General features: G+C 39.9%; 1 protein-coding gene across 11 annotated transcripts in view; it reads left to right on the forward strand.

The window, feature by feature from the left end:
• Positions 1-17602, forward strand: part of auts2a (activator of transcription and developmental regulator AUTS2 a) — a 1206729-nt gene extending 1189127 nt beyond the window's left edge. For 10 of the 11 annotated variants that reach the window (XM_043718603.1, XM_043718594.1, XM_043718599.1 and 7 more), the window contains 3 exons: positions 412-495; positions 5795-6017; positions 15165-17602. In XM_043718603.1, the coding sequence (XP_043574538.1) occupies positions 412-495; positions 5795-6017; positions 15165-16395 (1538 nt within the window). In that variant the 3' untranslated portion in view covers positions 16396-17602. The remainder of the gene's footprint in view (positions 1-411; positions 496-5794; positions 6018-15164) is intronic. The other variant, XM_043718601.1, reaches the window with a different exon arrangement.
• Positions 17603-18350: the final 748 nt, after the last annotated feature.

Raw genomic sequence — 18350 nt, forward strand, 5'->3', positions numbered from 1 at the left:
TCAGTGTGCTTTTGGGCTATTGATTGGAACTCCATGATGCAGCAAGCTCCTTGCCAGTGAACATCCAGTGTGGTGGATGTGTCCACTATTTAACTTGATATTTCTTAATCTGGAAGAGAAAGAAAATAGGGATGCTATTTCAAATTTTACAAAGTATTTCATGTTCTTGGGATGTGTAAATGGTGAAACATCCCTATTAATTGCAGCTTGAACAAAGTCTTATCTCTATCTCAACTTGACATCACTAGTACTGGTATACTCCTGACTCTGGGTGGCCATTCTAGCTTCCTGTTAGATGAGTTTAGTTAAGTGGAAGGATTATTTTTAATTGCAGTTAGAAACATTTTTAAAAATTCATTGATTTTGATCGAAGGAGTAACTGGTGGACACGTATTGGTTTGTATTTTTTAGAGCCTTTTAATAGACCAAGTGGTTTGAGTGGTCTGAGATCCTTAAGTAACAGCGCCTTTGGTGGACTGGGGAACCCTTCAATCAGTGAGTATTTCTGTCCTTTCAGTTCTTTGTATGACTCTCTCATGTTTTACGTTGAGAAGTGATACTTTGGCTGAGACTTGAGCAGTACTAAGCCAGTACTGAGAGTTATAGCACAGCCAGGATTGTTTAGCCATAAAACTAAACCAACTCCATGCTAGTAATCCAAAAGAAAGATAAGCATATGCTCTTGAGCTTGTCATTGGACTAGATTGCATCTGTGTGGATCACGCCTGCATATGTTACAGCTGGGTGTGTCACATCTATATGTTGTACCATTCTATATACCTGTGTTTCACACCTGCATACACTATGCAGTCTGTGCATGTGCCACGTCTGTGTATATTATCCCATCTATGCCTGACCTGAGTAAATCTTTCCTCTTTGGATCTTACCTGTGTATACTGCACCTATCTGTGCATATTACACCTATTGGTTGCATTTGTCTTTATTACTGCTGTGTTGTAGCTGTGTAGTACATCTTTGTCATGTCCTATCTGTGAATATTTGTATTATGCTTGTGCATATTATTATCAGTGCCACACCTGTACGCTATTTATACCGAAAGTATTTGTGTATATTGGTGTCACTACTGTGTATGTCAAATGGATCTGAATTAATTACATCTATCTTTAGATTCAAACAGCTGACCTATCTGAACTGCAGTATCCCTTTTACTGTTTCTTTGTATCATCCTTGAATGAGAAATGTTTTAGCAAATCTGTGCCGGTGTATTACACCTAATATTGGATTATATCTGTCTCCTTGAGTGCAGGCTATATTCCCAGGCCTTGTCCAAGTCATCATGCATTCTACACAAGCCAAACTTTGAATGACAGCAGATTTCTGGACCCATTAGACTGAGGGTCACTTCCACAATAGGGTGTGCATTTTCAAAGTCAAACAAAAGAGGAGTTGAAATGTTTTAAATAAAAGTTCATTGAGGTTTTGGTAACTCTGATTGACTTCATAACAGAAGCCCTGACACAGATGAATGTCCCTGAACTCCTAAACTGTCTCTGTTTCCAGTCTACATCCACTCTTAATCCCAGTCCTTGTACTTAGCAGTATGATACTGCATTCTGCTGGTGATGTAGTGTACATTGTAGTTCTTTTACTGGATTTAGTTCCATGCATTTTAAAATTTTTGATAAATTCAAATTTACATTGTGTTTCTGATATACACTATTATGGTCTTTTTGCATTATCAACCCTTGTTTTCCCTTGCCTTCATTTTGTTTTGATAGATTGCCATTCCACATTGTAATTTTGAAAATGTCTTGGAGAACATATGATGAGTTGATTCCATTCATGTGTCCATGAGCTGACAAAAAATTAAAATTCAGCATTTATGGTTTGCAGTTATAATAGAGAACACCTTTAGTGCTGAGTCATACTGTGCATTTTAGATTAGATAACATTACATTAGATTAGATTACATTACAGTGTGGAAACAGGCCCTTCGGCCCAACAAGTCCACACCGACCCGCCGAAGCGCAACCCACCCATACCCCTTACCTAACACTACAGGCAATTTAGCATGGCCAATTCACCTGACCTGCACATATTTGGACTGTGGGAGGAAACCGGAGCACCCGGAGGAAACCCACGCAGACACGGGGAGAACATGCAAACTCCACACAGTCAGTCGCGGGAATTGAACCCGGGTCTCCGGCACTGTGAGGCAGCAGTGCTAACCACTGTGCCACCGAGCCACCCACAAATTGGTAGAGTTTGAGCTCACACTTATCTCAGTGACTCCACACGCACTTCCCTGATCTGAATTATCTCATGTTACAAACCCCCAACACGCGAGTTCTGTAATTTACAGAAGCTTTCTTGTACTACTTGAGGGAAATGTCAATATATAGTTAGATATGCTGATGGAATATTGAATATTAAAGAACTTCAAAACACATAGGAATATGAATTAATTGTTGTGTTGATAATGCTGGGTTGTCTTGTATGAGCAGATAGGAAATCACCGTATCAGTGACTCAGGACTACTGTCTGCTGATCTTGGATTAGTGGTGCTGGAAGAGCACAGCAGTTCAGGCAGCATCCAAGAAGCAGCAAAATCGACGTTTCGGGCAAAAGCCCTTCATCAGGAATAAAGGCAAAGAGCCTGAAGGGTGGAGAGATAAGCTCGAGGAGGGTGAGGGTGGGGAGAAAGTAGCATAGAGTACAATGGGTGAGTGGGGGAGGAGATGAAGGTGATAGGCCAGGGAGGAGGGTGGCACAGTGGTTAGCACTGCTGCCTCACAGCGCCAGAGACCCGGGTTCAATTCCCGACTCAGGCGACTGACTGTGTGGAGTTTGCACATTCTCCCAGTGTCTGCGTGGGTTTCCTCCGGGTGCTCCGGTTTCCTCCCACAGTCACAAAGATGTGCAGGTCAGGTGAATTGGCCATGCTCGCCCAGTCTCCCCAATGTAGAGGAGATCGCATCGGGAGCAATGGATACAATAAATGATATTAGTTGATTTACCTCTGTCTGCTGATATTGCTGACTGGATTTAGAGTTTCAGTGCTAGGAACATGCCATGATCTCTGGCTTGTCCTCTACACCAATGATTTCCGGAAGAAAATGAAACATTAAAGAGGAAGGAAGCAGATTAAAATCCACAACAGACAGTCTGCTTGCTAGTGGCAGAGATTTGATTCAGCAGAGTTGTAGCGCTAATGTAATGGTAGTAAAACCAGTTCAGTGACTAGGAAAGTAATTTGGAATCATTAAGAAAACAGCAAGATGGGTAAACAGAGACAGTTAGATGGAGCAAAATGTACAGGAACAATAATAAAGAACAGGCCTGGAGGCAGGGATAGCAGGATAGTCAAAGAACCCAAAATATTCTGGTTGGTAAGGAAAAGGAGCCAAACGTTAAAAAGAAAAGATTTTGAAAAAAATACAAGATAAAGCGAAATAGTGAATTAAAATGCAGAAGGAAAAGCGATGAAGGAAAACGTAAATACTATTAATGGCAAGAAAATGTTCACGTTAAGAAGAGTGAATGGGATTTAGAGTCAAGGTCATTATGGCTAGCTCATAAATCAGTTTGTTTGGCAGAAAGTACTTCAACATGGTTGCTGTTCTCCATTGACATTCGTTGCTGTTACTGAAGTATTGCAGCAGTATTATGTTGCACAGGATGGTGCTGTTGGTCTGCAGTTGGTCTTTTATATCTAAAAAATTAGCCGGAATTTCATATCTCATTCTTTAGTAAATTAGGTTTGATATTTTAAAAAGTGGAAACACTGTTAACTCATGGAGCAACATTTCTTCTGCTACTGGAAGGGTGACCACACAATGGTCCATGGGCAGCATTCTTCCCCCTACCGTTCTTCTGTATCCTGCAAGTTTGGCACTTTAAGTCGAGGTATTTTTGTCTTGATGGCGATCATGTTTATTTCTCTGTGTTCTTCCCCTCAGATGTTAGAGTACAGAAACAGATCATCTGGTCTATTAAGTGAAGACATGACTTTTTAGTGCTGAGTTCTGTGATATACCATCATTGCCTTGTTCCCTGAGCTTTCCCTGACATTGAGCTATTGGCAAACTCGAGTGAACCTTCAAAAAGCTGTGTTCACAGACCCAAGTCAATTCACATTGATAACTCATTCTGTCACTCAACATATCTCGTGCATTGTACACTTAAGAGGAGTAGATTGCAAACACAGATGAAACCCTTGCAAAACATGGTCTAAATTGTTGAAGTGAAATTACAAACCAATGTCACTTAGTCTGTTCAGATATCTTTATCGTAAAGAAGCTGTATGTACATGTGAAAAGCCTGTATAAATCTGACCTATGTTATAGATTGTATCTCAACAATTTTAGGAATTCTGGTTGGTGTTTGATGAGTTGGAATGCATCCAGTTCAATGTTGCATGGTTTGCTTTGCTTTATTTTAAGGGGGTCAAACCCACATAAAATGCATTCTTCAGCCTTATTTGAAATTTTCTCATGAAAAGATTTATCTTAGCTCATGCAGATGTTTTAGATGCTCATTGCACTGTTGCAATGATACAGAGTTAGCAAAGTAGAAGATCTCAGGAGCTCAGTGTCAGTTAAACTCAATGTTGGAAATTTTGGGGCTTGCCAGAACTGATGCTGAATTTTACCGTGTCCTTCAGGACATTAGGGTGAAATTTGGTCCTGAGCAACTTGCTCCCAATGGGACAGACTAAACTATTTTACTATAGGCAGCCACCTAATAGGCCAATTGCAGGCCTAAAGTCCAACCAAGAAAGATGAGTGCGCTGCTGACCTAATCAGAGGACCAGAATCTCTGAGGTCTCAGCAGATCCATTACAAGAGGTGGTTGTGGCTGAAGCCAGACAGAGGAAACCTCAGAATAGAGACACCATCGTAGAGGTAAGTTCATATTAATACTGTGGATAGTCAAGCAGAAAAGCTGGATTAATCATCTTAAAGGTTAAAGCCCTCCAGTGGGAGTGATGGCCCATAGGAATTTCCTCTTCTTCTGGCAACACTTTCTAGAGGGGGTATGGAGCCTCTGATCTGTAGGACAACCACCGCCATGAAGCTCATCACCTTTACGTGCAATGGAACTTGGGTGAGGGACGACCTACTGTTGACAAATTGCAGTCGTCCCCTTACAATGTTCCTTATCAGGGCCTAAATTTATGAAAACTGGCTTCATGCCCATTGGAGGGGGCAACTGATCCGGTTCCTGCCTGCTACCGGGCAAGACTGCCCAGGGGGCACTATGCCAATACAGCACCTTGCTTTTTTTGCCAGTATCACGTGTTACCACCACCGATCCAAACCTCTCAGCCCCACCTCCCTCGTATTGACTGGAGGCCAACAAAGTTCTGCCTTTAATCTTGAAGATCCAACTGACCTTTGGAATATAAACACAGCCAATGTTCATCCTGTTTATCAGCTTCTAGTGACCTATGGGCTTGAAAAGAGCCGGCAACTGAAATGTTGCATGAAAATAATCTCCATCATGACTCCTGCATGTGGAGTGTGGATAAGGGTAGACAGGCAAACTAAATTTGAACTTTCTTTGAATTAATCTTTTCCTCTTTGTTACCAAATTAGATGTGATCCTTTCAAATGAATTTAGCTTTCTTGTAATTTGTTTTAAGTATTGATGATTTGAGGGGTTGAATGCCAATGTATATTGCTGTAATCTTTCCCTTCTTGTTCCCAGCTGCCAATAGTATGTATACATTTTAAACTCAGAGTGCGTTGCTTGGTAAGTACTGACATGCCTACCTGCCAGACTTTTTAAACATTGTTTTTTTTTTGTATTTTTGTTTTCTCAACCATTTCAGCATCCAACACAATGTTCAGCCACAAAGATGGCCCCAGTATGCAGAGCTTTAGCAACCCTCACGAGCCTTGGAATCGACTCCACAGAACGCCACCTTCGTTTCCAACCCCACCCCCTTGGCTGAAGCCAGGGGAGCCAGAGCGCAGTTCCTCTGTAGCAGCTCATGACAGAGATAGAGATGTAGAAAAACGAGACTCTTCTGTTAGTAAAGATGAAAAAGAAAGGTACGAGGGGTTAAGCAAAAAAATTCATCCAGTCCGATTCTCTATTTAAAAAGAAACAATGAACTCGAAGGTGTGGGTCATTCATTGTCATATAATGTCACGGCAAACTTCCTTCAAATCCAATTGGCTGATTCATGTGCTTTATTGGGCACCTCTACCTCAGTTAAGGATTCACGTATTTAATATTAGTAAATTTAACAGTCTTCTGATTTTAATTGACATTCGCTACCTTCAATCTTTAAAGTCAGAGAAATGTGAAACTCACAAGCTATAATTCGCTCAGTTTTGTCCTATGCCCATTTTTAGATAATATTCCAGCCTCCTTTTGCATTTCTTCCACGCATCCACTCTCTATTTGACAGTGGGTACAGGATAGCCTGTTCCTAGATGCAGCCTGTCACTACTCCGTGAAGTGCCTCCAGGACACATGTTAAAATAGTCGAGGTTGACTATCTCTGAAACATCTTTCTCCTTCTCCTTTCTTGATTCAGTGGTTCCTTTATACATAGCACAGCTATGATCTGAATCTCACTGGTGGAGGAAGAGAAGATATGCTCTGCCCAAACATTGTGTGGCACTGAAGTCATGTGTTCTCAAACTCTGCCCATTGACTTCACACCACTGAATTAAAAGATGCATAATTTTCTTTTAAAGAGCCATGATAAATAAGAAACTAAAATAAATAACGGAGGGAATTAAATCTGGGGGATGTGTGGTTGGGTTTACAGCCAGGATATCTTGCATGGTCACCATAAATGGAATGCTGTGGTGCTGCCTCATTTCTGGATGAGGAACATCTGATCATGTTATTACAAGACAAACACCATTATTCCATTCCTTATTGAATACAAATAGAGAGCCTATGTTCTGGAACAATAAACTGCTCTTTCAATGATAGCAGTATTAGATTTAAGTAGGAATTTAATATCGTTAATTTTAAAAACAAGGCATTTTTCACCATTTTTTAGGATCTTATTAAAGTATTTCTTTACAAATGATTATAATTGCTCGAGTAGTTTTCTGATCCAAAACTTCAGCTAATTAGAATGTTTCTGTTCATTTTTAATGGTGGAGCCTCTTTTGAAACCTAAGACTGCTAAAATCATTTTAATATTAAATTTATCAGTAATCAACTACCCAAACCAGGCAACTAAACACAGCATCAATATTCTGATTAAATTTGGAAACTGATATCCCTTGAACCTGTTTGTAGGCAATTAAGGAGGTCCACAAGCTAAAAATATCATATCATTCCATTTTTATTTTATTTTGCACAGAACTAACCACAAATATAGCTGTAACTGTAACATCACAAATAAGCCATTTTCTGTCTAGAATGATACATTATTGCTCATTCACTAATGGGTTCTTCAAAGAGTTGATTAGCTGCTGCTAGTGAAAAGGGAATTAACATGGTACTTCTACCGTCCTATTAACTAGAGAAATTTTAGTTAGCCTAGAGTATTCTAAACTCCAGCAATGTGAATCAGAAACAGTATGCTTGCCTGGTGTTTAAAATGTAGCTGTTTTAAACTGGTGCTAATTCTTTATATCCTTTGAAAAAAATATTGACAAAACTAAATAGAACCCATTATTGATCCTAGGTGTTCATTATCACTGAGAGACTACCATTGCAATGCCCATAAAGTTGTGCTAATGCTGTACTGTTGCACACCAGAATTCATTTTGACATGATGTGAATCCTGAAAGGCACACCTTCAAGTTCAATATGCAATTAGAGTACACCTTTGACAACACTGCTAATGGGATTGGCAAATAAAAAAAAGTTTGTTTATTTTTGGAATGGTTTGGAAAAATGTCTCTATTATTCTGTTAACAATTGACGAATATGAATTCCAATTTTTGTATTCCTCAATGTTGTTATGTCAATTTCTTACCTTATAATTTTTACTAAGCCAGTTAGATAATGCTGATGAAATGGGAGGAACATTTTATCGATAAAAATTTTATCTAGAAGTATTTTAAATCTTGTGTAAAAATCTCTATGGAGAGGTACAGTTTATTAAAATAAGTGTCCTCCCATTTGTGGAAATAACATTGGGAATGGTTCACTTCAATAATTCAATGTGGGGGAAGTGTGATTGTATCAATCTGGACTGGTTAATTTTGTTGACTTTGAACTTTTTGAAGCAATTTGGAATTTTCTCCCATTCCAGCCTCAACCATTTCTCGAGTTAAATCTCTCTGTCTATCAGGGTAGCTGTCTTGGCATCCCTCAGTATCTTACCACCGTGGCTAGAAGATCCATGCAAATCAGTGAGACCACTTTTCAGGGTGCACTGGCACAAAATTGATGAAGCTTGGGGAGGTAGAACTCCAGTCAACAGCTTTGTTAAGTAAAATGTGGATCTAAATACTCGATGTTAGTCTTTGTACCCTCTTTATAATCATATCGGTAAAATGTTATCACCATAGGGAGGAAGTTACACTGTTTGCTTTCAGCAAACTTCATGTTAATCTCTGCTAAATCAGATATGGATTGTATCCAACTGATCATTCGCTATTCTTAGTGCTGTTGGTTCTCAGAGGGGCATAGCCAGTGAAAGCAGTAGCATTCTGTAGTTAACTACAGCCACAGCTAAGAATAAGACTTAACCATTATCTTATTCCCTTCTCACTCATAGTAAGTGTGAGAATATTTCTTTTAATGTTTCCACTATCAATCTATATGTTCATCATTTGAACCCATGGACTGGATTTATCTTCTCCTGCCAGCAGGGGGCTTTGGTAAATACATCCTGTCTGCCACCCAATATAATTGTACCAGCGGCAAGGTGGCACTGAGGAGCCCACCTGTACATCGCTGCCACTTAACTGGCAAACAATGGCCACACAAAGTGGCCAGTTGGGCAAATGACAAACTAGGGGTTTCTCACTTTTACTGGGACTCAAAGGAGGGTTTCTTAAAGTGTTGACTCCTCCAACCTTCTTCCCCCAGGACCTCTCACTGGTCCCCAAACGTGTAGTGAAGTCTGATGCATTGCAGCTCACCCCCTTGCATCGCCTGATTTTTGTACGAGGAGTGGCCACTGCCACTACTGGTGGCATTGGTACTTCCAACGTTGCTAGGTTCTGATTAGCTGTACCAGAGAGACGTCTCCAATTGGTTATTAAGTGATGGCAGGGCAGCTGTCCTTCCCTTGAGGAGACTGTCCACACCGCTGTCACTCTTTTAGCTCAGGGTCATGAAGGACAAGGGGACCATGGAACCCCAATCTCTTCAGTTTCATATTGCATACAAATGGGTGCCTTTGAGAGGGATGTTTTACCCATTTGATCTCAACCTTCTGGAATCTAAAACTTCAATGGCTTTCCATTCCAACTGAAGTTTTAGGTGAAGAGTGGGACCAAAAATTCTAGAATACTCTGAATATTGAGGAATGAACTGGATTTTAATACTGTTGTGGGAGGCACAGAAAGAGATTGCAGTGATCCTTATGTTAACATTCAAACTCTCTCTGCAAAGAGGACTGTAGGACAGCTATTATGACATCATTATTAAAGGCGATAGAAACTTCCAGAAGGCATTCAGCAAGGTTCCTCATAAAAGGTTAAATCATAAGAGAAGAGCAAAGTGTTGTAGGTAGTATATTGGCATGGATTGAGAATTGGCTCATGGTCAGGTAACAGGGAGTGGCGATATGCGGTTTGTTTTCAGGTTGGCAATCCGTAACTAATAGGCTTCCACAAGGATCAGTGCCGGGACTGCAATTGTTTACAATGTATATTAATGACACGGACAAGGGAAGTGAATGTACTGCAGCCTAGTTTGCAGATGGCACAAAAATAGGCAATAGGCAGGCTGTGAGAGGGATACAAACAGCTTAAAGAGATACTAATAAGTTAAGTCCACTGAAAGTTGGCACATGGAATATAATGTGAGAAGATACAAAGTTGTTCATTTGGAAGGGATGACCAAAGAACAGAATATTATGAAAGGGAGAAAAACTGTAGAAAGCTGCCACACAAAGGCACTGGGGGATTGTGTATGAAACCCAGAAAGCTTACACACAGGTACAGCAGAAAATCAGAAAAGGCTAATGGAATGTTGGTCCTTATTTCAAGTGGGTTGGAGTATGAGTTGAGAAGCCTTACTGCATCTTTACAAGGTGCTGGTGGGACTATATCTGGTATACTATGAGCAGTTTTGGTCCCCTTATTTAAAGAAAGATCTGATTTCATTGGAGGCAGTTCAGAGAAAGTTAACTAGGATGAACCCTGGTAAGAAGAGATCGTCTTATGAGCAAAAGCTAAAAGGTTTGGGACTCTAAAGCATGGAGAGAAGTTTAGGAGAAGGAGAGGTGATCTCATTGAGACATATGAGATTATTACTGGGCTTGACAAGGGCAATGCTGAGAGGATATTTCCCATCATGGGGAGTGTAGAACCAGAGGGCATAGTCTCAAAACAAAGTAGTGCCAATTTAAGACTCACATGCGAAAGAGTGTCTCGTCTCAGAGTGCTAGGTCTTTGGAACTCTTTGGCATGGAGAGCTGTGAGGGCAGAGTACTTGCATATATTTAGGGCTGACACCGGTTCTTGGTTAGAAAGGGCTTCAAGCATTATGGGGAAAGGAAAGGAAAGTGGATGTGAGGAATATCAGATCGTCCATGATCCTTTTGATTGGCAGAGCAGGCTTAAGGGTCCAAACAATCTACTCCTGTTCCTTTTTTCTGGTCTTATGGATAAACCAGGGCCATCAGGTTTAACATCATTGAGAGGGAAACTGTTGGAAAAATTACTGAGGGTTAGAATTAATCCTCATTTGGAGATGTAAGGATTAATCCAGGTTACACAGCATGGCTTTGTCAGGGGAGATCATAGAATCAGAGAGATACACAGCACGGAAACAAACCCTTCAATTCAACTCGTACAAACCGAGGAGATATCCTAAATTAATATGGTTCCATTTGCCAGCATTTGGCCCATATCCCTCCAAATCCTTCTAATTCACTTACCCATCCAGATGCCTTTTAAAAGTTGTAATTGTACCAACCTGCACCACTTCCTCTGGCAGCTCATTCTATAAACACACCACCCTCTGCGTGAAAAAGTTGCCCTTGGGTCACTTGTAAATTGTTCCCCTTTCACCTTGAATCTATATCCTCTAGTTTTGGACTCCTCTACCCCTGGAAAAGACCTTGTCTGTTTACCCTATCCATGTCCCCATATCCATTTTATAAACTTCTCACGTTTGATACGTTTTTTCCAAGAGGTGACAAGTTGTGTGGATGAAGATAGTACAGTGTAGTCTACATAGACTTCAATAAGGCTTCTGACAAGATCTCGCTTTGGAGACTGGTCAAGAAGCCACAACATTTAGGAGCTGGTTAAATGATCACTAGAAGCACCATAGCATAATAATAAGGACCAAGTACTAGAAAATGGGACTTGAGTGGATAGGTGCTAGATAACAGTATGCATTTGATGAGCTGAACAGCATTTTTCTACTCTGTGCAATTCTATGAATCTAATATTTAAACAAATCTCTTATGTATACCCAGTATGACCATGTGTAGCTCAGTTCTGTAAAATATTGGATAGCAGTTCTTGCTGCTGTGTTTCATTGGGCATCTACGTAATAAGCAGGACATAGCTCTAAAGCATATGCATTATAAGGTTATTTTAGTAACCACAAAGATGGTCTTAAGGCACTTAATGTTCTAAATGTCCCATGTTTTGTACTGTGAATAACAGTCCACTCTATTTGGGCCTATTCCTTTGATCGTTTTCATTTTTATCTAGTAATCTGGATTAAGGAGAGTAGGTGGATGTTGGATTATAAGTGTTTTAAGGCCAGGGCAAGGACAAACCGAGAGAAAGATCACATTTCCTCAAAGTCAGGATGCAGGGAAGTGGAGGAGTGGGTAGGGCATGGACTTGGAACTCACCAGAGTAAAGAAGGTAATTTTAACCCAATCCAGTCAGTGGGAAACAACAATAATAAAACAATCACTCATTCATCACACTGCCTGACTTTAGCTTTCATTGACTCCCATAGAAAGTTTAGCTAGGAAAACCAATCACATCAGCTCCCTGTGGCAGGGTTAGGTTAAAATGACTGACAGAGAAAAGACCAAATGATAATTGACCATTGTGATGGCAACAAAATAAAAGAACATGAGGAAGATAGGGAAGAATAAGAGATTTTTAATACAAATGGTTTATCTTTGGCTGGAAAGGGTTAACTAACTTAAATAAAGAAAATTCCAAGTTTGATCAAAGTCAACACCTTGGGGATATTAAAGTTGTGACTTTCTCATCATTTTTGATATGGTCACTGATTAAAATAATATGCAGTTGGTGAGGTGTAATCTATGAGCTGCCTTTCATAGTATTGTGAAGTGGAGAATGGTAGCATGCTTCAGCATATTCCTGCTTGTCGTGGTCTATCATTTGCCTGTTGCACCTTGTGATACTTAAATATGTTCAGAATTTTGTCATGTTTGCTTTTTACTGTTATTTTAAATGAATACTGGAATTATTTTACCACTATTTCAAAATGGTGGCTGAAGTAGTTTTGAACAACATAAGGCTGTATTTCTTTACTTAGTGAGCAAGATATTTTAACTTTCTTCCTTTTTATTGTCTAGAGTCTCCTTCCATGTACCAAATATTAGGACTGGCTGGCAGGAGAGGCTGCTGGCAGTGTGCTAGTTTCATTGTGCTGCTACTGGAGTTGTATAAGAGCCTCAAAGTAGCTCTTCTTTTCAACTTTCCTCTTGTCCCTATATCCTGCTGAGCCTCCCCCCTTAATGGGCAAGTGGGTACATATCCATGTCCAACAATTCTTTAGATCTGTGTATCAGAGGATCAAAGTACCCAACGTCAGTGGCATTATTTTAAAGCTGTAAGGAATTGTTCCAGGGGAAAGGTAGCATCGGGGTGATACCTCGGACCTTATCAGCGCTCAATGTGTGTCATTTTAAGATTTTAATTCTCCCACAAGGCTTATCTAAAGCTTATAAAGTTCCAATGAAATGTTTGGCTTTTTTAAAACAATGTGTACTTGCAATACAATGGTGTTAAAATACTTCACTGTGTTAGTAAAGATCAGAGTTAGCTAAACATTCCCTGAGTTTTCATGGCTACTTGGGTTTTGTGAGGATTTGTATCATGATAGGACATTCTAGACCAAACTACAAGCTGGGCTAAATCATGTGTAACATGTACCCTGGCATCCATGGGAAACTCCACAGGAAACAAATTCAATCCTGAAGTCTTGTATCCAAAGTGGAAAAGTAGCCGGTACCAAGTCAAAGTTTTGCCAAATTGGGTTTATTTTGTACAAAATTGGAAATCTGACAGCACTCTAAGTTAATATGAAGCAATGTTGGGGCTTGAGAAGCAAGTAGTTTTAGTCATTCAGACAATGTAGTACTTTTCTAGTGATATTGAAAATTGCATGTAGTGTGCGCCAAATTGCAGATGCATTTAATTCTTTCTGAGGTACTTTAAATTAGATTAGATTATTTACAGCGTGGAAACAGGCCCTTCGACCCAACAAGTCCACACCGACCTGCCGAAGCGCAACCCACTCAGACCCATTCCCCTACATTTACCCCTGCACCTAACACTACGGGCAATTTAGCATGGCCAATTCAACTAACCTGCACGTTTTTGGACTGTGGGAGGAAACCGGAACACCCGGAGGAAACCCACGCAGACACGGGGAGAATGTGCAAACTCCACACAGTCAGTCGCCTGAGGCAGGAATTGAACCTGGGTCTCTGGCGCTGTGAGGTAGCAGGGCTAACCACTGTGCCACTGTGCTGCCCACTTTAAACATTGCCATCAACAGTTTTGACCCTTTAATACATTCACTAAAAAAGAATTAGTCACTATTTTGAAATTTAAGCAGAAGAGAATCTAGTGTTTGTGCTTTGTTTTGAGCAAAGTTAGGTGCTGATTATGTTATTAGTATATTGGTCTGGAGTAGTTTCAATAATTCTCAAACATTGCTGATTATAAAATACTGTGCAGTTTTTAGAGAACATTGCTTTTTACTCCATTACACTGTACTGAGAACTATTGCCCAATATTAGACGAAACTGAATCATTGAAAGGAAAAGTAGGAAACTGTTTTGATTCCAATTAGCTGTTGGTCAAATCCATCAGGTTCAAAGGTGGTTGGAAGCCAACAATAAGAAGTGTTTTTTTTTAACAGAGGGTGAGATTCATTGCAGAATGCCACCATTAAGGAAATAGTTTGAAACTATCTTTAATTAATTGAGAACACACAAATTCAAACTTCCTTGTAAAAATGGTTTCTTGACACAGTAAGGATTAATGACTTATTCATCCTAAGATAAAATCGTGATAAGCAGATTGAGATGATCCCAAATAGGTTTTGTATCTGAACTAGGACCATTTAGCTACAAAAACCACTGACAAACGATACGTGGGATTGGAAGATTCAAATCTTAGACATCACTTAGATATTTCCAATTTAACTAGATTTTGTTCTGTAAAGGCTGACCTGAGCAGTGTAAGATATTGAGACAGAGGAAAGAATGTCCCTCCTCATTCATGCAATATTATCAGTCAGCTCAGTCACAAACTATTTGCAACATTAAAATGCAATGAAAGATAAAAAAAAATGTTGTTATGGCCAAATAAATATTATTGTAAATTACCTCCTGTCTTTTCAGTTCCACATGCCCAAACATCTGTGTCCAGGGAGCATGAAAGCTCTAAGAATTTTAATGCGCACACAAAATACATTGTTACACAAGCTGGTCCTTAAATGGATTGCCCTCACTGTTGGGTACTTTTTTCATAAAAGCTATTATATAATAGAGATATATTTCCTATTCATTTAGAATGGGAATGACATGACTGGTTCTCACATGATCGAGGCAGCCCTGTGCAATCCTTCATACGGTCCACAACACGTCTTAGTCTCCACTCCCCCACCTTTCTAGTTTGCCTTGATAACATTGACATGATTGCTGAGATGGGATATTAAAATTATTGATTGGATTTAGGATTATTTAGGATTCCTTTTTTTTAATAAATGGTCTGAAATCATCTGTTGCAAATGAGATTTTAAGGCAAGGACTTGCGATGGAAAAAATAAGATTTTGAGTCTAAGTCTTGTTTCTTTATTTGTGTATTTATCCACAGGGATAGTATTGAGAAGCGACACTCCACCCATGTATCCTCACCTTCTGTAAATCAAGTAAATTCTTTGGGACACAATCGCAGTTCCAGTGAGCACAACAGAAATCATGTAAATAACGAACTGCGAGATAAAGAAAAGCCCCGGGAACGGGATCTCACAGATATTTGGAAGGACTCATCTGTTGATGAGCACAAAGTTAAGGAAAATCATGCTCTTGAGAAGGAAAGCCTGGGATTGGAAAGCAGGATTGTGGAAGATTCCAGCAAGCATATGAATCGAGTGAATTCGCCCTATATCAGGCTACCGAGCACAGATAACACAAGATCCAGCAGTATTTCCAGCCGAGATGTAGATAGGAAAAGTGAGTCTTCATATGACCATCAGAAAAAGGCCAATGAGGTTAAAGTGAAGGAGGAACGGAAAGAAGACAATGATATTATTTCTGAGGTGATCCAGACACAAAGGTCTTCTGAGCATTCTCAACCCACCTCGTTGCCCAATGTCCATCCTAACCCCTCAATGACCTCCATGCCTATGGCTATGGCCATGAGTGGGGTGCATCCCATGAATAGCATTAATACATTGGACAGGACACGGATGGTAGCTCCTTTTATGGGGATCAGTCCAATACCAGGAAGTGAGCGCTTTCCCTATCCCCCTTTCCACTGGGATCCAATGAGGGATCCTTTGAGAGATCCCTATAGGGGATTGGACATTCATCGGAGAGATCCACTAGCCAGAGATTTCTTGTTAAGAAGTGATCCCTTGCAACGGCTGTCAGCACCAAGGTTTTATGAGACAGAACGTTCATACAGGGACAGGGAGCCCCATGACTACAGTCGTGATCATCCATTAGCAATCGACCCTAGGCGTGAACATGAGAGAATGAGCCACTTGGAAGAACGCGAAAGATTGAACATGCTTAGAGACGACTATGAACATGGCCGCCTGCATCCCATTCATGCAGCTACCCTGGATGGTCACATGCCTCATCCAAGCCTCTTGACACCTGGGCTTCCCAGCATGCACTATCCTAGAGTGAGCCCTTCAGCAGCACATCAAAATGGCATCCTTAATAAGACTCCTCCCACAGCAGCGCTGAGTGCCCCTCCCCCTCTCATACCAACAGGTGGAGCACGTGCTGGTTCTCCAAGAAGGACTACTCCCTTGACAAACACAGAGACACGGGACAGGCCACCTTCTCACACACACAAAGACATTGAAGCACGATAATGCAAACATGAAATTATCAACCAATCTAACTTATTAAAGACACCCTGTCAGTAAAGGCAACTTTTGTAGTGTGAGAACCCACCAAATGAAGCATTGGACTTCAGTGGACCCTACTCAGTGGGTGTGGCCTTCGCCACCATAAAAATGTAAAAATACTTTGCAGGAAATACAGTTTTGTACATTTTAAGTTTAAATTTTGCAAATGTTTAATGTCAATTTGTTCCTTATTTCCTGTTAATTTTATTTGTAGTATATATATAAAAAATGTGTTGTGAAGAAAGAGCAAGCTAAAAAGAGTAACTGCTATATTTATCAAGAATTTGGGTATGTGGTAAATGAGGCAACCTGAGGAGAGCTGAATTGTCTTTGAAATATTATGGTTAAGACTTGGAGTGAAGGCATCAGGCTGTATAGACAATTGTGTATAAAGGTAGTTCCTTGGTTGGATGGGACTTGGTACATATATGCAAAAGGAAGAGACAAAAAGCTTTACCATGTACAAATGTAAATAAATTTAAGGGCAGCTGTGTAACAGCTGATTCAGAAGTGTTGGACAAAGCGTGCTATTGGGAGATTAATTATCTGTTAACACAGTCTGCTTGTGCTGTGTTAGATAACTTTTTTTGTGGCTGTACAGATATTCCCAACTATGCAAGCAGGTGAATGCCCTGGCTTTTCATCCAAAAGTCTGCATTCCTCAACGGAGCCTTTTCAACACACAATTCACTTAACTGCAAGTCTAGCACATTACATTGTGTCTGAGGATTGTAAACTATGTTGATGAAGTAAAATTAGTTCTGTTGGTCTAATAGTGTATTAAAGTGCTATCTGAAGTTGTTTATTCTGTTTTGAAAAAATTCTATCTATGACAGTTGTTTCTTATGAGCAGAGATCTATTTTAGTAGTCACCTGAAGGTTTAGTTGTGCGCTTCAAATTTGTGAACTCCTGATGTTGTGCAGTGTTTTTGAGGAACAAAAAATAATGTACACTGGATCAGTAGTGCTAGAACTCAATATTGCCTATAGATTTTCATTTGCAGATATGCTGTTTACCATGTACGTAATGAAGTCCTTTACAGATCCTATTGTAAAGTGAAGCGACTCTGAATCTTTGGCATGTGCTTCATAAACAAAACTTGTGTTATGTAAATTGTGCCATGTTATTAAAAAATCGAACTGAAGTGTTCTCAGTCTATCTGTGCTGTAAGCTTGTGTTAATATTCTTTGCTCTCTTTATTGGCATTTCACAGACTGAGTGACTTAAAAAAACCCACAAACAAATGAAGAAATGGAAGGTGCTTATTTTATCATCAATTTTATTACTTGGACTGAGAACAAGCTATCTGTATGAACAACTGGATATTTGACCAGTTAAGCTGTTTGGAGAAGCTTCTTTTTAATTTTTTTCCTCACAATTTCTACCTGTTCTGCCAATTCTCTGGAAGGTGTTAACTTCTGTTTAGATATCTTTTGTAGATCATGTATCTCAATAGTATTTTGCAAAAGTGATCATTTTTAAATAGTTGGGTGACAATTATTGTATTGTACCATGGAAGACTTCACAGTCAAGCCCAGTAATGTTCTCATCCAACATCCAAAGCGGAAGCCATTGGATAGTGACCAAGACCAGAAACTCTGCTGCCTTTTTCAGCCTACATATCAATTGGAACAGCCTTAATAGTTGCTGTCATAGAACATTTGCATGGTTAAGATAGTTTAACCCACTCTTAAACATCATAACTGAAACTCCATATTTAGGTTCTTGCTCTGCATCTATTAATTTATCATTGGGAAGCTGGGCAAGTCTGAATAGATAGTATGGATGGGATAGTGGAGGCAGAGGCTTTGATGGGTTTCAGCAAGATAAATCAATAGGTGGCAAAGGAATTAAGCTTTATATTAATGTTGAGATAATAGAAACCCAGAAGAGCGGAAGGAGACTATTCAGTTCATTG

The sequence above is a fragment of the Chiloscyllium plagiosum genome, chromosome 28, assembly GCF_004010195.1.
Source record: "Chiloscyllium plagiosum isolate BGI_BamShark_2017 chromosome 28, ASM401019v2, whole genome shotgun sequence".
In the NCBI taxonomy this organism is placed as follows: domain Eukaryota; kingdom Metazoa; phylum Chordata; class Chondrichthyes; order Orectolobiformes; family Hemiscylliidae; genus Chiloscyllium; species Chiloscyllium plagiosum.